At 46.9% G+C, this 19,666-nt stretch overlaps 1 protein-coding gene across 4 annotated transcripts in view; it reads left to right on the top strand.

Moving 5' to 3' along the window:
* Nucleotides 1–19,005, top strand: part of AMOTL1 (angiomotin like 1) — a 78,900-nt gene extending 59,895 nt beyond the window's left edge. Inside the window, exons 9-15 of one of the 4 annotated variants that reach the window (XM_072850696.1) lie at nucleotides 974–1,119; nucleotides 7,188–7,337; nucleotides 9,041–9,231; nucleotides 10,548–10,673; nucleotides 12,586–12,812; nucleotides 13,532–13,801; nucleotides 15,135–19,005. In XM_072850696.1, coding sequence (XP_072706797.1) covers nucleotides 974–1,119; nucleotides 7,188–7,337; nucleotides 9,041–9,231; nucleotides 10,548–10,673; nucleotides 12,586–12,812; nucleotides 13,532–13,801; nucleotides 15,135–15,238 — 1,214 coding nt within the window. In that variant the 3' untranslated portion in view covers nucleotides 15,239–19,005. The remainder of the gene's footprint in view (nucleotides 1–973; nucleotides 1,120–7,187; nucleotides 7,338–9,040; nucleotides 9,232–10,547; nucleotides 10,674–12,585; nucleotides 12,813–13,531; nucleotides 13,802–15,134) is intronic. The other 3 variants (XM_072850698.1, XM_072850699.1, XM_072850700.1) reach the window with 3 other exon arrangements.
* The last annotated feature ends 661 nt before the right edge of the window (nucleotides 19,006–19,666 follow it).

Raw genomic sequence — 19,666 nt, 5'->3', positions numbered from 1 at the left:
GGTGGACGGAGCCGAGCCTTTCCCCAGGCAGCTTGCCAACGAAGTCAATGGTGGGCCTGCAATTTGTTGCCGAAGAAAAAGATGTGAGCAAAGCTGACTGAATTTAGCCAGTTGGGTGGGTTTTTTTTAATGTTGTTTTAAATCTTATCCAAAAAAGGGATGATTTTTGAGCACAGAGGTTATCTATGTGTTTTAGCCTCACTCCTCGTGCTTTAAGGCACTTAATAAGGGAGCAGCACTGACTGCTGGACCCTTAGAGGAGGACTGGAAAGTCACCCAGGGCCCCCACAGGGTTAGAATGCCTCCCACAGCCCCACTTTCTCTGTATGGCCAGAGAAAGCCTGTTCAGATGCCTCCTATCTTGTTCTTCCTTATTGCTTTCTCCTCTTTCCATTTTCAAGCTGTCCAGCACAGATCTGTGTTAATTATTTGGCTCTTCACATGTTCTGTATCTCATGATCTCCATCCTTGCAAATAAAAGGGACCGGGCACGGCACAGCCTGCATCCACATGGCTGAGGTTTCTTGTCTCTTAGAGAAGGGCAGCTGCATCCAAGCTGGCAGCTATAAAAACTCCTTGACGTAGGCTGTCCTCAAGCAGGGCCTGGGTGTTGTGTGGGAAAGGAGTAGCTGGTGCAAGCCAAAATTTTGCTGGGGAATGTGCTAGTAGTTCAGCAGAATGGACAATTATAAGGCAGTGCTCAGGTCCACAAGCTCTGCTCGTGCAGGTGAAGCCCAAGCTGCCACTTGTTTCTGCTGCTGGCACTCGCGTAAGGCGGGACATTGAGGGGCTGAGCCTTGGCAGTAGAAACTCCTTGCCTGCTGTGTCTCAGCACTGTGTTGTAATGGCCCCACTCACTGCTGCTTAACGTAATTTTTGCTTTTCTAGGGATGTGGCAGCTTACCTCTGGCATGTGGCCCAGGGCCTGTGAGCTGTCCTCCTGGAGCGGCTCTTGTTCTTGTCTTTCTTCCAGACAAAGAGCACTTGAAGGAGAAGGAGAAGTTGGAGATGGAGCTGGCAGCTGTGCGCTCTGCCAACGAGGACCAGCGGAGGCACATAGAAATCCTCGACCAGGCCCTAAACAACGCGCAAGCCAAGGTCATCAAACTGGAAGAGGAGGTGAGGCATGGGCAACGTTTCTCTGCTCTGAGGCTGGTGATGGCTCATGGTTAGGGCTTCCTCCCTCCAAGTCCTGAATCTCTTCTAGCCATGGTATGGCAGATCTTCCTGCTCCCCTTGCACTGGCCCTCTTATAGAGAAAATGCGTAGTTATACAATACTGAGACAAACAAGCAAGCAAAGGAAACCACAATCATAGATGTTTTCAGAGCAGAACTTTCAACATGTAACCAGGAGCAACACCAAACTTAGCTAGGTGGTGGCCGAGGTAATGGTAGGACGTAACAGAAAGATCAAATAAAAAGCTGACTACTCACTGACTTGAGACTGCGATGCAAACATGTGATGTTGCTGCAGCCCATTTCTCCCCAAAGAATGCCAGGAGGCTTTTGAGATGTGCACAGCAGTACAGGGCTTCATAACTTCGCATCTGAACAGTGGTCTTAAAAGAACTGACTGATCTGGCTGGAGGCAGACCTCCCAGGATTTAGAGCTATGAAGAACTACAGGTTTTATGTGAGAGCTGGAAAAAACCTCTCATACCATGAGAACCAAGAAGTGCCACCTGTGCAAAAGCCCCAAGAGGTCTTTAAGGCTCCTATAAGCCTGATAGTGAAAATAGGTATTCAGATGGGAAGAACAATCCCAGGAACAGAGGGCTCTTCAAACTGACAGACAAGTACAGAACATCATCTAGTAGCTGGAAGCTGGAGTTACACAAATGCGGCACTGGTGAGGCCGCACCTTGAATCCTGTGTTCAGTTTTGGGTCTCTCACTACAAGAAAGGCATTGAGGTGCTGGAGCATGTCCAGAGAAGGGCAACGAAGCTGGTGAAGGGTCTGGAGCACAAGTCTGATGAGGAGCGGCTGAGGGAACTGGGGTTGTTTAGCCTGGAGAAAAGGAGGCTGAGAGGAGACCTTATTGCTCTCTACAACTCCCTGAAAGGAGGTTGTAGAGAGGTGGGGGTCGGTCTCTTCTCCCAAGTAACAAGTGATAGGACAAGAGGAAATGGCCTCAAGTTGCACCAGGGGAGGTTTAAATTGCATATTAGGAAAAATTTCTTCATGGAAAGGGTGGTCAAGCATTGGAACAGGCTGCCCAGGGAAGTGGTGGAGTCACCATCCCTGAAGGTATTTAAAAGACGTGTAGATGTGGTGCTTAGGGACATGGTGTAGTGGTGGACTTGGCAGTGCTAGGTTAACGGTTGGACTTGATGACCTTAAAGTTCTTTTCCAACCTAAACGATTCTATGATTCTTTGAAATTCAAAGTTGAAATAATGCTCAGGTTTAACTATAACTAAGAGAGAGTCAATTCTCCATTATTGGAGGTTTCTGAATCTCAATTTATTTTGTTCCTTAAGACCTTCAACCAAAAGATGTGGATTTAATAACTAACTGAAAGTCTATGCACTCTGGAAGATCAGGCAAGACTGTCAAAACAGGCCTTCTTGGCCCTAAAATCTCTAGCCCTGTGACCAACAGAGGGAGGATGTTTTACAGGGAATAAAATAAATATAATCTTTACTATCTGAGCGGGCAGGCCATTGCTGAGCGGTGCGTCACCTAGCAGGGGGAATCCACAGGAGCCCGCTGGGTGCAGGGATGCAAGTGGTCTTGTGAGGAGCAGGGAAGGTCTTTTCTGAAATAACTGCAAGTAACTTAAGTGCAGTTCATTTTCTTGGAAAGATGAAGGGTGAATTGACCTCAGTGATATTTGAATGTTTTTTATCAGGGTGTCAAGCATGACAGACCCCCTGTTAGGCTAACTAATGGTTACTTAGAGTCTGGAAGATTTAAGGTACTATATGTAAGTGCTGAAGGCATTGCTATTTTGTTCCTGACCACTAGACCATTCTGACTGCCAACTTAGGAACATTTTAAATACTCCATTGCCTCCAGCAGATACACTCAGCCGCAAGAAGAGGATCACATTAAGTTTAACTGCTCCTTTGTTAGTTAGACTAAAGCCTGCTCACCGTCCCAGTGTATTTGGGGCAGTCCCTCTGGGGTAGCTGCAGGAGCTAGCATACCTTTAATCTGTACATAATTCACTTGACACTGTTTGCCTTAAAGGCAACCAGAGGTTTTCTACTTGCATTTCATTACCAAGTGGCTGAATAAAGGTTTTTAGGTGGCAACACCTGCTCCCGCAGTTGCGGCATCACACAGGGGATGGGAAGAAATACATTTAGCTCCTGGCTGCTCCACAGGCTGTCAGTGTGGTATTGGCAGGTAACGTTGACTGGCTGAGTACACACCGGTGAAGGCAGCAGAAGCATAAATGCAGATTGCCAGGCAGGTGGTGGAAGAAGCTACCCGGTGCCTGCTGGGTTGTCGTAAATACATTTGCAGCCTTAGGGCTCTGTCTCTTAAGAGCTTTGCAGTTGCCAGTCCCTCATCTAGGCACCCAACAGAAATGTGCCTCTGCTGGGGACTGGAGCTAGGATCCTGGATTGTGGACTGGTGGGGCTGAGAAGAGGGCAAATGTTCCCCTCTAGAGAGCTGCTAACTTCCTGCCCAGGGCATGGTAGATGTTATGCAGGTGGTAACCTCCTGCCTGGGGCATGGTAGACGTTACAGAGGTGGTAACCACCTGCCCAGCATATGGTAGCTGTTATGGAGGTGGTTACCTCCTGATCAGGGCATGGTAGATGTTATGGAGGTGATAACCTCTTGCATAGGGCATGGTAGACCTCTTGGTGACAAAATACGAGGGTGAGGCAACGGTATTTGCCAGAGTTTTCTGTTAGAGCCCTCAGCCTGAGCAAATCCATGTTGACCTGGTAGTGTTTAACTGCTTTTTTCATTCTAGGGGGAGTCCAAACGACTTTTATCCCAGCTGCTGTGTTTTAATTGTTCAAGGCAGTGTCATGCAGCTCGGGTGAAGTGCAGTTAATCTGTGGCTGCCGGCATGTGCCCAAGCTCCTGTCCTCCCTTACCCTTGCTTTTGGCCTATTTCATCACTAGATCAGAGCACCTTTTCGACAATCTCCAGTGTTTCTGGAGCTCAGTTTAACACATATGCAGCAGATATTGTTGAAGTTTTGAACCTTCATTTTAAACCAGGGATTTTTACTGTAATTTGGAATATATTGAAGGAAACACAAAATCACTAAAGTGAAAATGACTGTTATTTAATAACAGAGCTCTACCTCATGCACTGCTTTGTAAATCCACCCAGATTTCTTCTACCACCAGAATGTAATTAGGTTTAAAAGCTTTTTAAATCAAGGCTTGAGAAAGAAGCAGTAGCTACTAAGTTGAATTAACATAAGATAGCGTACTATGTAAATCTACATTATCCTAAGTGCCTGCTAGTAGAAGGATTTAATTCAAAAGTACGTGGGTGGTATTATCACCACATGTCATTTAGGAGACTGCTGCTGGAATCGTGTGTCTGGTCCACACTTTGGATAGAAGGCTGAATAATTGGAGAGGGTTCAGGAAACAGCTGTAGAATTTATTTGGGGCCCAGAAGCTGTTCTTTGCTGTGAACAATTAAAGTGGAGAGGTGGCTGAGCTCCAGTCCATGCACATGAACGTGAAGAAGGGATTGCTGTCAGCCAGATTAAACGTTGCTTTTTAACGTAAGAAGAAATAATGAGATGCAGTGTTTGGGGGCTGAAGCTGAGCAAATCAGGCCGGAAATAAAGAGTTAGAGTAATTAACACTGAAACAACCTACTTAGGGTGATAGTGGATTCTCCATCTCTTACAGTCTTAAAATCAAATCTTATATCTATAGAATAGATATTCTATAGCTCAAACTGGAGTTATGTTCCTAGTGCAGATATTTTTCCCAGACCCACTCATTTTTACTCAGACTTACTTGCTTGGATCATCCCCTTTTAGCCTTAGCTCTTCTTCATGTTTATTTTCCTAATCCCTGGGACAAGGGCAGTGTTCAGGCAAGTTTGCTGATCTTCTGAATATGTGAATTGTTTCATTAAATGCTTCTTGCTCTAGTAGATCACAATTTGGAAACAGAACAAGAAGTAATTTGCTTAAATTGCATAAGAGAAAGCCAGATTAGGCATTAGGGTAAAAGTTTTCTGGCAGTACAGGAAAATAAGCCATGAAGTAGATTGCAGGGGGAGGTTGTGGAGTCCGTGCCCCTGGAGGGTTTTGTAAACAGATTATACAGACATGCACCAGGTTTTAGGTAGAGTTGATCCTACCTTGCAGCGGGAGGATGGACTGGTACCTCTCCAGATGCCATCCAGCCTTTTTTTATTTGAGTCTATGTGTCTGTGAGGTAGTGGAGCTTAGTATCATCTATTTCTGATTGCAGTCCCTGTCCCTTATGGATGCATACTGCACTGGCAAGCCCATTAATTTAAATGACAACATTTGGTGCTTTGTTTTTTAAATGTGTGGGTGAATTTTTTGCTTATGAATCTGCAGGCAGGGTAGAAAAGTCAGAATTGGCTCAAGAACCTCCCTATAAATTTATGAATGTGGGAACTGTCTTGTTGCATATCTCCAACAAAATTGTTTTCTAAGGCGGTGGACGTGTGTGCATTGCCTCACCCACACGGGCAGAGGTGCACTCATGCGCAAGCGTGTGAACCCTGGGGCTTAGAGGGCTGCTGCAAAGCCAAATTCTGGCTGCTGTGGTACGGATGGACCCTCCAGCATCCAGCTGGATGCGGGGGAGCGGATGAGGTCTGCTGCCGAGGAGGGACCCTGGGGGAGCCCCCTTCCCCTCTCCGATCCACCCTGGCGCGGCTGGGAGGTGGCACAGGCACCTTCCTACTGCCAAAATAGCACATTCAGCAAGAAGCCGCTGCTGTGTCTGTCTTGCCAAGTCGTGAGCTCCCGAGGAATGCAATCTTCGTGCTGCTGCCAGAGACTAGTAGGGATTATAATCTCATTAATTTTCATGGAAAGCCCCAGGAGCCGTAAGGATTAGCCTGGATTACAGCAGGGCTAGGGAGGTCATGCTGCCAGTCATCGGCTCTGGCTGGGGACGTTTGTTTAGGCCAAGTTTTGCTTTTGCTGTGAACAAGCCCGTATTTCACTTCACCTGTGACATGGATGGATTTGGGGTGACAGAAGAGGAATTTGAAGAAGTTATTTTATTATCATTCTAATCAGTGGGAGAAGACATAGGTGAATCCAGCATCACACAAGTAAAAAAAGGAATGTCTTTGCAGCATGGGAATCCTGGGCTAAGCAGAGGACTCTGGATGAAGGGGAGCCCCACAGAGCGGTGGGGGACCCAGCACTGGTGTTTATTTGCTCCACATGCTCAGGAGCAAGGCAGCAAACTTCTCACTACATCCCTTAGATATTTAGACACAGATATTTTGTGGCCATAGCTCCTATATCATAACCCACATTGCAGTTAATTTCAGTAGTGATTCAAGTACTTAAAAAAGAGGTAGGCACTAGGATATCGGTTTGGCCCTGGCCTTGCCAGCTCACAGCACCTCTCCAGCCTCTCTTATTTATCTAGTTCGCCAGTGTCAGCTGGGGTTAAGGTGTTTTTCTGCCTCCTGTTTTGCTTCTGAAAAACTTCAGATCTCAAACAAGTGTACAAATAAATGATGGAGACTGTAAGTCCTAAAGAGGATCTTAAGTGATCATGGCAGTGAATTCGAGCATCCCCCATTAGCGGGATAGAGCAGGTGGAGCACTGCTGCCCCTCTGCTTGTTCCACCTGCGTTGGACAGATACACAGTGTTGAAAAAAAGAGACTCTGGGTGCAGACAATGTGCCAAGTGTCACCAGTTGATAAAACCCACTGGGATTCCTCTTAGCTGAGGCCAGCCTGTGTATCTTGACTAAATAGTATCCACCAACATGACAGCTCTTGCTCAGAAATGGCCAGGGGGTTTCATGGGTACCAGATCCCTTATGGATGGAAGATCTGGGCAGTGTTCCCTCTGAAAGGGGTAGAGCTGCCCATCAAAGAGGCACCATCCTTCCCCCAGAGAAACTCTGCAAAGCAAATGGCAAAAGCCATGCTTGCGCCCAACGCGCACCTACAAGTGCGCAGGGGTCTCGGTAGCCCGGGGCGGGTGTGCGGTGGCCCCCGGCACTGCTGACCCCCTGTCCCCTGCAGCTGCGCAGGAAGCAAGCCTACGTGGAGAAGGTGGAGAAGCTGCAGCAGGCGCTGACGCAGCTGCAGGCAGCCTGCGAGAAGAGGGAGCAGATGGAGCGGCGGCTGCGCACACGCCTGGAGCGGGAGCTGGACTCGCTGCGGATGCAGCAGGTGAGGGTCGGGGCGGTCTGTGCGGGACCCCAGCATGGGGCCTTCTGTGTTGCTTTTAAAGGACAGTTGCTTGCAGCCCTGCCAGGCACCACCTTGCTTTTGGGTTCAGGTCATTCACTGGGCTTTCCACCGAAGCCTTCCTCCTTTTTCTCCTTTTTACTGCAGCCAGCAGCACACAAGGAGATAGTGAGCCAGAGTATCCTCTGTTCCTGGCTTGCTGGTAACCGAGTCCAAACGGCAAATCTTCATTATCACTAATGCATGAGCTAGGACCAAAAAAAATCTTTGACTTAGCATTGCAGGCTGAGCATGCAGGGCTGGCAGAGGTTTTGACTGAGAATGAAGACAACAGGCACCCGTGATGTCCCAAGGTGCCATTTACAGACCAGGGCTGTGCTTCCAAAATATTACCTTCCTTCCAGGGATTTGACAATATTTGAAGTGTAAGTGCTGTTTTTTGCAGGAGAAGACTTGCAGCCACTGCTCCTAAGGGTTACTCCGTATTGCACTCTTCCAGAAAGCAGCATCCAAACACGTTACTGCACCAAAGGCAAAGGCCGCAGCCCTCCCCTGGTATCTCTAGTTTCCCGTAAGCAGGAGATAAGTGACTAGAAGGAGGAAATGTGGTTTGGAAAATGGAAACGGTTGCTGCAGCCCTTGCTCCAGTGTGGTGGTGCTGCGCCAGGGAGCCGCTTTGCTGGTGGAAGCTCGTGGTGTAGCACGGATGAGAAGCCGGTGCACCTGAGACACGGTTTCCTTTTTAACACAGTCCTGTGCACCCTGGAGTGTAACAAATCTCTTGCATTTTTTGTTGAAAAAAACATTTACTTCTACTGACTTCTCCCAGAGCTTCATGCCTTTCTCCCCAGTGTGGGCTCATTCCATCCAGCCTTCCCTGAGCCCAGGGCTGGATCTCTGTCCTCCTTCACTCTCAACCAGCAGTGAGAGGAGCTTGAGAAGGCTACCTGTGCTGCTTAGGTGCTTTAATTAAGTGCCTGTAATTGGGTGGGATAAATCCTGCCTGGGTAAGTGCTTTCCTCGCAGCATAAATGCAAAGGGTTATGCACCCATTGCTGCTTTGTCAGCATCCCATGGGAGCCACCCCACAGTGCCTGGGGATTTTCTGCCCCTCCGGTTGGTTGGAAAGTTACCTGCTGCACCCCAGAAAGCATCTCCTGAGGGCACATGAGAACTAATGTGCCAGAAGAGGCATAAATCCACGTCCGGGTTTTTTCCCAGCTGCTATTTTAAATAGGTTACATGTAGCTAGGTTACATGTCACTTTTTTTTCTGCTTTTATATATAAATCCTCTGGTAATAACTGCCTGTCCATACCAAGCACTGCCCAGCCATGTGATGAAGTCCCAGCAAGAAGAATATCTTTTAAAGCTTCATTGCTTCTTTTTCCTACCAGCTTTTTTTCCTACCTTTTCCCTTGGCTTGGGGTATCCCACAAAATCCCTGCACACCCAGGGAGCAGCCGGATCCCTACTTCTGTCAGCATGGTCCAGAGAAGCGTGTGCTGGGGCTTGCACGCGTGGTCAACCTGCCTGTCCTCCTGCAACATAAGGGGTTTAGCCCAGGGTTTCCCAATGTCCCTGTCAAAAGACATGGGGATGTCTTTGTGAGCTCCAGAGAAGACGTGGGCAAAAGCAGCTCCCATACTTGGCAGGAGGTGAATATCTCGCTGTTTCCACCGGCAGAGGCAGGGCAGCTACCAGGTGAGCAGCCTCCCAGAGCACAATGCCCCGGCCCTGATGGAGCTGGTGCGGGAGAAGGAGGAGAGGATCCTGGCTCTGGAAGCCGACATGACCAAGTGGGAGCAGAAGTACCTGGAGGAGAGTACGATCAGGCACTTTGCTATGAATGCTGCAGCCACGGCTGCCACAGAGAGGTAAGATGTTGCTGCAAGCGGGCAGCTCTCTTTGCAGCAGAAAGCATGGGGGAATAATAAGGAATGGGTATTTTCTTATGGCTGGATTTTGCTTGCCTTTCCCTGCTGAGTTGCACTGCCAGGGTTAATGCACCTTTCTGGTGTCATGCCAGTGAGATACAATAGTTGGTTAAGACAGGATTTACTATTATGACCAGGTCCAAAAGTTTATCAAATCCAGGCACCAGACTCAAGCCATGGCCTCAACAGCAAAGTCTCAGGCTGCCAAATTGCACAGCATAGGTAAGGCAACTCCCCACTGCACCAATGGAGCAAGGCGAGACTGTTGGTATATGGCTGCATCCATCCCACAGTCTGCAAAGCGGTTGTTGAACCTAGTTTTAAAAACCTGTAATGAGGGAAATTCTGTGGCCTAAGTGCCCTGTTTCAGCACCTCATTAAGCTTCGAAATAAAAAGGTTCTCCTGATAGCTAAGCTAAACCTCTTTACTGCAAATTACCTCAATTGATTCTGGTTCTTCCCAGGTGTACATGATGAACAACAGATCACTGTCGACATTGTAACAGCCTTGTAAATATTGGAAGACAGATATCCTCCACTGATCTTCCCTGGCCTAAACCAACTTACTTTCTTCAGCCGTTCCTCACATGTCCTAGTGTAAACCCCTTCCCATTCCTGTTGCATTTGCCTGGACTGTCTCCAGTTTGTCTGTGTCAAAGCGTGGTGCCCAAAAGCACACAAGGCACTGCAGCAAGGCTTTCCAGCGATGAGGAGGACGGGATAATTACCTTCTCACCCCTGTTTCTTAGAAGCCAAATCCCCTGAAGACATCCTAAAATGAGATTTCCCTTTGAAATGCGGTTGAGTGCGTGACTCGGGATGATCCTTTTCTTTTGCACTCCAGTCTAGACAGCAATTCCTGTGCTATTTTTCACCTTCCAGAGTGTGCAATTTTGTTTCTCATTTGTGATGTAGTCTTGTTGACTTGGGACCATTTCCCCAGTGAGTGAGTCCTTCTGATGTCTGACCATGTCCTCCAGGATAGTTGTTAGCCCCATGGGGTTCGCCCACGGTTTTAGCGTGCTCTCTGTTCCATCAGCCTGGTTATTTACTGGTGTTAATGGCTAAACCCGAGCCAAGAGTAGACCGCAGCAAGACAATCCAACAGCAGGTAGCTGTCTGCTTGACAGGGAACCATCAGTAGCTTGCTCTTTGAATGTAGGTTTGGGGTTTTCTTTGTGAGGACCAATCTCACTTGCAAAAGCTGCCCTCACAGTCTCAGGAGCCCAGCTCATTGTGTTGAACCGCTTTGCCAGGGATGCCTCAGCCCCAAGCCATTCACGCAACGGCAGCTACGGCGAGAGCGCACTGGAGGTGCGGGGCTGGCAGGAGGAGGAGGAGATCGTGCAAGCCAACCGGCGCTGCCAGGACATGGAGTACACGTAAGGGGCCGTTGTGCCGTACCTACTCATCGTGGGGTTTGGGCTGGGTTCAGATAAACCAGGATGCCCTTCTGTTCCTTCATGCCTGCCTGGAAAGGATGGGCTTGGCTTCACTTTGACTTAGTTTTGCTCTTCAGCATTAGAACAGGGATTAAAGAGTTGCTATCATTAGATAACTTCCTCCCTACCTTCCCATTAAACCTTCTCTGTGCCAAAAATGACCTTCTTGCAAAACAGAGGCTGTTCCACTATTAAAAGTAGGTTGGCATGCGAGGAAGCTGAATGCTTGTTTAATCTCGGTGAAAATCCTCCTCTGGAAACAAGAGCGTCTGGTCATAAAAGCTGAAGTTGTAATCCCACTCCTACATAATCAGCAACGTGAGGGCTTGCCTTTGCCTCGTTCTTTGCTCCTCGCCTGCTTATTGCTCTTCCTAGATACACTAAGTTTCCCACATCCAAGTTGTGTGGTCACATTGGCATTTAGGAACAAACCTGCAAAATTTAGCACCATGAGCACCACTAAAAAAGATGCATTTACAAGTAGTAGAAGATATAAAATAAACTTTTTTGTGCACAGGCAGTCAGCAAGAGTAATATTCTCAGATAGTCTCAGATAATGGAGCAGATACTTCTCCCTTTTCAACACACAAGTGGACATGTGGCCGTGTAATTCAATGAACATTAGACCTGGGCAGTATTTTTAATCCAGACCTTTTTCCTGGTGAAAAGTGGCCTTTTGATGAGTAAAAATCCCTTGAGAAAGTTCATGTATTCCTCTAGGTTTTTACTGAAAAACTGTTTAAAATATCTTCTTCAGTGTTGGCTTCCCCACAAAAACATCGGTCTGCAGACACTTTTATAAAAAGGTGTATTTATTGCTTGTGGAAGATATCAGTGATTGTCTTTACTGGGTTTGGTTTTTGTTTTCCACTCACAGATGCAAGCTAATCCTGCTTCCAGTGAAGTAATGGAGTTTTGCCATTGGCTTCATTAAAGATAGATTAGGATCTTGTGTTTTCATTGCAAATTAGACATCTGATTATGAAAACTAACGCCAACATGAAGTTACTAGCTATCTCCCTTGTACGTATAGGTTTTCCAGATGCGGCATTTTAGCTTTCACTGCTTCACAAAATGCAGCTGCGTTGGACTATATATTGTACAGCACAGTCAAGCTATAGTCATCTGGCTGTCATATTGTACATGTACAATTATTTTTTTTAAATTGTGGCTTTGTAGTCTTTTGGTAGGATTTGGTGTTAATCGTTCCTGGAGAAAAGGCTCAGATAATCCTATTTTTTTGTGATTTGAGAGTCTTCAGGGTCTGTATGAGAGAAGTAGCGAGCTTTGCTCCGCTCTGCGCACTGTGTGCTGATCATTTCTGCAGCAGTGAGGGAGAAGCAAGAGCCCAGCCCAGCTGTTAGAGAAACCAAAGGGAACCTTTCCGCTCGCTTCAGCAGGTCTTTACTCCAGCTGACAACAGACCCGAATTGTGGGGTTAACTCAGCCTGCCAAAGGAGGGTTTCCAGAACTGGCCCTGATGTATTACGGGGGTGGAAATTGCTTGTGTGTTTGTATTCTGGTGAAGGCAGCAATCTGCAGCCCCGTCAGGATACTGCCCTCATTGCTCCTGCTGGGTTGGTAAAGCCACAGCAATAGATGGATTCGGTTAACCTTGCAGAAAAGAGTTCCCAGTTCTGGCTTAATAGCTAGAAATGCTGCCTGTTTTGAAGTGCATGGTTATCCTCAGAGGAACTGGTGGGAGCTGCCTTATCTGGGTCACTCAAAACCAGAGGGAACAGAGCAGCAGGGCACGTACCCAAGGGACCCATCCTGCTGCCCCAGAGTGGGGAGAGCTGCACGTATAAACGCTTCTTCCATTCCTCTAAGCAAGGCATTCATATTTTGGCAGAATAAAGAATCTCCATGCAAAAATAATTGAGAAGGATGCCATGATCAAGGTCCTTCAGCAACGGTCACGGAAGGATCCTGGGAAAGCCGACAGTGCCAGCCTGCGACCAGCTCGGTCCGTGCCCTCCATCGCTGCTGCTACAGGCGCGCATTCACGCCAGACCTCACTCACCAGCAACCAAATAGCTGAGGAGAAGAAGGAAGAGAAGATCTGGAAGGGAAGCATAGGTGAGCTCAGTTTTTGCTTAAGCTTTGGCTCATCCATCACTTCGTCCTAATCCTGCTTGAGCTTAGCAAAAGTGACCCTGGCTGTGGCATATTCTGCCCCGACGGCTCATTTCCAGAGCACTTTCCATGGGACGAATGTGTGTCCTTGTGCTCGAGTCAAAAATTAGTAATTTTTTAACCTTGCATTGTATCTTAATTATATCTTTAATCATGTTAAATTGTTCTGCACTGATTATAGAAAGCCATATTTGGGCGAAAGCCTACCAGAAGCAAGGAAATGATGTTTGCAACTTTGTGGGAGTAAATAACAAATTTGGGCTAGAACAAAAGCCTGGTTAAACAAGAGGGTGAGCATCCCTTTGGGTAGGGAGTGCATGATGTGATATGGCAGCTAAATGGGAAAATGAGTGCAGGACCGTGGTTTGGGGCCGTGTGGGACAGGGGGTATGGAGATGCATGAGGCTGTGCTGGGGGTACCGCTGGGATGGGCATGCAGAAGGGGATGCAAGAAAGGGCAGCTGCTCTCAAAAGGCTGGTTTTGTAGGAAAGTACCATGTGGATGTCAGGAGAAGAGCAACAGGCAGTGTCAAGGGGAGAAGCTAAGCTGAGCTAAAGGGCTGGAGACATATCCAGACAAGCGCCTTGTAGCTCTGGGGTGGGACAGGGAGGACAGCACTTATGTTCGAGCCGGGATGTGACTGACCACCACGTGTTTTCAGGGCTGCTCTTGGGGAAGGAGCACCATGACCACCCATCAGGACCCTCGCTGCCTCCTCCGCTGCCCTCCTTGTCCTGCATGCCTGTCCCGGCACCAGCGGCCTCCCACACGAAGACAGGCAGCAAAGACAGCAGCACCCAGACGGACAAAAGCACCGAGCTCTTCTGGCCCGCCGCTGCCTCCTTCCCCGGCCGTGGACGGCTGGGTACCACCCCATCGCACAGCCCCGCTCCGCGGCCCCCGGGGACACGAGTGGCTGGCGAGAAACTAGGTGAGCTCTGCCAGAACCTTGTGTTGGTGCAAAACACCAGCACCCCTAGGGCTGTCAGCAGATCACCAGAGACACCCCAGTATTGATGGAAGGGGTGATGCCTTCACAGTTTGTAAGGTGGTGGGGAGGTTTCTTCAGGGAAATTAAAATCGTAGGGAGAGACCTTTCCAAACTTGCTGGTCTGGCTTTGCAGAGCTTCGTGCACGGCAGCTTCTGTAAAGCTCTGCTTGCCTACGGCAGGCAGAGTTTCCAACAAATGCAATTATTCATGCTGCCAAAGATAAAATTACAGAGTTTCACACCTTGAAAACACTCCACACCTGCTCACGTACTCAGACCCTTCTCTTTTTTTCAACTCAAACCATGGTTAGTGAAGGCACCATTTTCCCCCTAATTTTTAAAGTAAACCTGGGGGAAAATAGTAAGGAGAAAGTGGAGATTTGGGAGTGGGGAAGGGGGGGGTGTCAATAAATACAATTTTAATTATTTTTGAAAAGTGGATACTGCTGATTTGCAGCAAGGAACACATTTATTTCACACAGTTTTGAAAAAGCCAGTTTCCTATACATTTATCGTGTCTCAAAAGCAAGCCTTCCCTCTAAAAACATGCCATGTGTCATTAATAGGGCTGAATATCACTGATTCCTTGAAACTCTGGATTACTGTGTTTTGGGCAATCCAGATTGGAATTTGTTTCCAGGTACTCTTAAAATAGCCTTTCAAGCTATTCCTGCTTGTAAGAAATTGGAGTCCTCCTTCTCCCTGAATTTGACTTTCAAGAACTACGGTGATGAAGATAAACACCTAACATCATCTATCTTACCTTGTGATAATTGGCCATATACATTCTCTTAGCCCATCCCACTAGCAAAGTAATATGTTTTAGATTAAACCACCTACCTGATTTTTTGTGTACTGCCTTCATGATGTTTTAAATTCCTAAATTTTGTACCTGATGCAGAATAGGAGCATATGTGTGGAGAGCTACCGTGGATCAGATGACAAGTAACTTGGTAAAGTGATGTAGACCTTTCACAAATGCCTGTTTCTCTCTAGGGCCACAGCTAAAGAAGTACTTTGGTCTGTATTTCTTAAATACCGTCTTTACACCTGCCCTTGGGGTCTGTGCAGACCAACACACCCACTGTCATTGTGCAGGGAATGCAGCATGACATGTTCTTGGCCTCCTGATCAAGTTTGGCTTTCAGTATGTAGGACATACAGCTAAGATGTGCTTCACCACCACCCAAAAAAAAAATGGTTTTATATTTGCTTTGAACAATTTGCTGTTGAATTTGAGCTGAAGACCAACTGTCCCTTCTTCTTGTTGTAGAGAACTCAAGCCACGGGAAGCTGCCCGACAGCAAAGGCAGAGTGAGCAGCTTGCTCCACAAGCCTGAGTTTCCAGATACGGACATGATGGAAGTCCTCATCTGAGCAGAAGATGGCGTCTCTGGGGTTTTGTGTGCGTACAGCCAGGTCCAAGATGGTCCTCGGTGTGCCAACCTTAAAAACTAACCCTGAGAGTTTGAAGAAAGATAGAGAGAGTTTGTGCCCGAAACAAAGCTTTAGTCTGATATGTTGAGACTTTGGACCAGGCAAGAAGTCAAAAGTGCTGAAGAGGAGCGATGAAATGAACGTCTGGAATTTTCTAAGCAGAAAGGACCCTTGAAAACAGAATGTGGCGTGAGAAGGGGATCATTGAGGGAAAAGGAAACTGCATTTTCTGGTGTAAAGAGAAGGTAGTGAAGTTACAGACTGGGTGCAAACTGCCGCTCTGTTTTCCTGCCTCTCTGCAGCCGGGACAGGGAGTGAAATCCCGGTTCTTTTGAGGCCAGAGGGAGTTTCTGAATAACCCAGGAGAAACTTGCGTATTCCTCAATATCAATTCATTTCTCAAAAGTATTCACTGCTTAATTTTGGTGAATAATTGGTCCGTAGATGTACACGGCAGGTTCTTGTAAGTATTTGTTTGAAGTGGTGTGGTGTGGTATTCCTGGGCAGGCAGGTCAGGTGTCCCTTTCCTGACTGGACAAGTGTTGCTCTTGGAGCTTGATTTACAGTGCAAATATTCGTGTCTTGCAACCTCAGAGCTTGCTGAGACTTCTTTTTTTGGTAGGAGCAGTTGTTGGCTGGAACTCCCATGGAGGATGAAAGTGGAGGGGGGAGGAGGACCCTGCTGAAGCAATCCCTTTTGTAAGGATGGGAAAGTTTCAGGAGGGAAAGTCGGGGGAGGATCCCCGCAGCTCCCCAAAGGGCTGTGCAGTGCAGAAGCTCATTCAGAGGGGGGTTGCGTGGGTGCGTTTCCAGTAGAGTTAAGCTGGGCTTGCATGTGAGATCAGAAGATGCCTCTAACTGTGCACTGGTTCACAGTAATAGAAGAATCAGTGTGTTTGCGCTAAGAACAGGATTTTTCCATATTTTCAATGCCTACAGCCAAATCCTACCTTCCTTGAGCATACAAACCTGCCATTCAAGCTGACATTGGACTGGGCATTAAGGGGCGTAGGATCAGGCTGGGAAGGGTTTAACTGCAATGCAAAGCACGAGCATCATCTGTTTTCTGCACTGAGCTGCAGTTTCTTTTCACCTTGTTTTACCCAGGATGGAACATTTCTCATTTTCAGCTTAGTCCCTGATTTCTGTAAGAGGTGGCGACTGTCTTTGTAAGACAGCCAACTCACCAGCAGTTTTAATCATGGCATACCATTTGCTTCATGCATTGCACATGCTGATTGGGAAATTTTCCTCTTGGAGGTATTTTTGTATTGGCTTTTGCCTGAATCTTGTTGTGCACCGTAATGACATTAGGAAGAACTTGGCTTTGGGAAAAAGGGTGATGGGATTTTATGTGAAGCTGCCTAGAGTGGAAAATTGATGGGTGCTGGAAGTAATTGTGTGCTCAGGGCTGTCTCAAGGTCACCCCTTCCTGTAGGTATTGGATCAGAGCCCTTGATTGTGAAAACACCAGGCACTTTAAACTCTGCTTTCACTGAAAACCGAAGTCCTTGCAACCTCAGCGCCTGCAGGGGCCAGAGCCCTGCGCTCAATACTGCCTGGCTGATACCTTTTTTTTAAAAACAAAATTGCTATGTTAAATCTATGCACTTATTTTTGCGTGTACATAGAATTAGACGTATGTCGGTGTCGCCCTCTTTCTGATTTTTGCACTTGTTAAACAAAGTAGTGGTAGGTAGGTTGTGCAGGCAAGCGAAGTGTGTGTTTCGAGTATTAGCAGCTTTGCATTGTGAAACCAAATGTGTAAAACCCTCGGAAGATGTTATGCAGCTTAATATATGCCTTGTAAAATAATTTTATTTTTTTCTCTAAAGTTAATTTAAAGGTTGTAAGTGTTTGCATAAAAGCCGGGCCCGCGCATGGCAGCAGCGCTGACCCACCTCCGTAGCCCTTCCTCGAGTGTCTGTGGTTGGAGCAGGGCAGGAGGAAGACAAAGCAAGGGAATACGAGTAAAATGATGGTGAATATTTCGTTTCATCATTTTTCTCCAAGAAATAAGGATACCCAGGTGCTTGGAAGTCCCTAAGCATTTTATTACCGGCTGTATTATTTCTTTTGATGAAACTATTTAATAATTTGTGTACAGGCAGACAGCTAGGCATCCAGCAGAAACAGTGTTGGATCAGCGTGCGTGATGTGGCTTTCAGTTATGTTTGGTAGTGGTGCAGCTCAGCTTCTCCAAGTCAGCTGGAGTACAGCACTCCTCCTCCTCCTCGTTGGAGGCCACAGTCCCTCCAGTTTCTGGTATCCCAAGGTGTGTTTACAACTGATGCTGCCCCAGATTCATGCTCACATATAGGAAACCGTTTGTAGAGACTACGGTGTAGGCAACTCTCGTTTGCTTTTGGAGTCCCAGCTCAAATAAACACAAAGGTTCATTCTCCTCAATTATGTTGAACTCAAGAGATGTTAGTATTCCTGGAGGGAAGGTCTGGAGGACTAGCGGGTCTCCCCCCAGCCTGAGCACTAGCAGGACTTGGGTGGAGCACTACTGCCATAAATCAGCCCCTCTCAGCAGAGCGGTGCAACTCCATTTGTGCTGGTTTTCCCAGCTCTTTGAACTGTTTTTTGTTTTGGGAAACTGTGCTGTAGCCATTCCAGGTGACATTGGTAACTAGTTGTAAAATACTGTCGTTTTTTATTGTCGTTGGTTGTATAGAGAAGTTGGTGTACAGTGTTGTACAGCTGGAGGGTTATTTGTACATAGGGGGGAAAATGAAGAACGTTATGTGTCACCCACAGCAAATATTGATATTGTTGGTCAGCCAAAGATTTCTTATTCTTTGCTGTTTAAACTTGTGCCTTAATATTGTATATAATAAATGTATAAACATGTTTCTTTTCTCACTTTTCCAGTGTGAATATATTCAATCCCCAAGAAGAAAGGACTTTTTAAACAATTCTCTAAGCTTTGCATACAATGTGCTAAGACTAAGAAGTGATACCTCAAGGACTTTAAGGTTGCGTCTCCTCTGTTTTTCATAGCTGTTAATGAAAGGCCCCACAGCAGGTTCTATCGGTAGGTGTATGGGGGCATGAAATCAGCGGGTCTGCAAAGCAGAGGATCAAACTGAGCGCTTTGCCAAGCAAGAGCAGCAGGATTTCAGCGAGGTCATCTTCACCTGAAGGAAATGAGGGTGGAAACTTAACGAGACACTTTGGTGAAGACCTGAAGATCCTTTAGCCCTACATTCCTGCTAAGCATAGCACTCCCATTGATTTTTTGTTGTTCTTGAGGGTCTGGGGCTTCTTTATTTGACAGGTGTTGGATCAGTGTGAGCAAGATGCCTAAACACCTAGATAGATATTCTAGGTATTTAGGTAGATCTAGATATTCTTTAATTACTATAACGTCCTCAGTAAGGAACAAAAAGATCAGATCCCATTTCAAGCTGTTGTGCGGGCAAGGGGAGCACTCTGGCATGGTGGAAATACTGCTCATATGTTTGCTTATGCAACTGAAATAAACTGGGGGAGGGGAGCAAAAGTTACCCAAGAGTCTGGCTTTGAGTTAAGGGAGGTTTGCTCAGCAGGCTCTCACATGCTCTTGAAAGTGTCTGTTAGAAAATTCCTGAATCAGGTCCCAGGGAGCTTCAGGCATGAAAGGCATGAAAGCCACTAAGGGCATCTCTCCCCTATGGGCTCTGTTCTGCCTGTCCCAACCTCCTCTCCCCAAATCCTCACACACATTAAAAAAACAACCTGCCCTGGGCTGGAGTGTGTCAGCAAAGACCATGGGGTTTTGCAGAAACTTGAGCAGTGGTTTGCTTCACCCACATCCCGGCACCTTGTGTTCCCCGTGTGAGCACAGGTCGGCCTGACCCATCTTATTACTCCGCTTCAAGACATGGCAGCTGGAAGTATTTTTAGTGCCCTGGCTCTTTACCACCAAGAACAACAATTTGGTGACTGCTGAGATTGTGGCTTTTCAGCTTTCTTCAAGTCAAGATTTGACAGTAAGATTTGGGGCTCAGCTTGGTTTTTCAAGGCCATGGGAGAAAAGAAATCAACAGAGGCAAAACCAGTATTAGGGTGGGGAAAGCCTCGTGGCCAGCTGTGTTCAGGTATAACAAGGCAGAGTTTTATCCCATTTTTGGATTGTGCCTTCACCACGGATGCTCCAGCCAAAAAACAAGAACATCACTGCAATGCTGTCTCCAAGTTAAGTACATTTTGCATATTAACCTTGGGGAAAAAAACAAAGAAGCAAACTTCAGAGTCAATTTGTTTAAACATTAAAATACCTGATTACTGCATGTTCCCAAAAGTAAGTACTGGACAGTGGTCTCCTCACTTATCGCATATAGAGAGAGAGCTCAGAAGAACTAAAAGTATTAACAAAATTGC

The sequence above is a fragment of the Ciconia boyciana genome, chromosome 1 (assembly GCF_034638445.1).
Source record: "Ciconia boyciana chromosome 1, ASM3463844v1, whole genome shotgun sequence".
NCBI lineage: Eukaryota > Metazoa > Chordata > Aves > Ciconiiformes > Ciconiidae > Ciconia > Ciconia boyciana.
The sequence above is the reverse complement of the archived record's forward strand: the minus strand, read 5'-3'. Positions and strand labels throughout refer to the sequence as shown.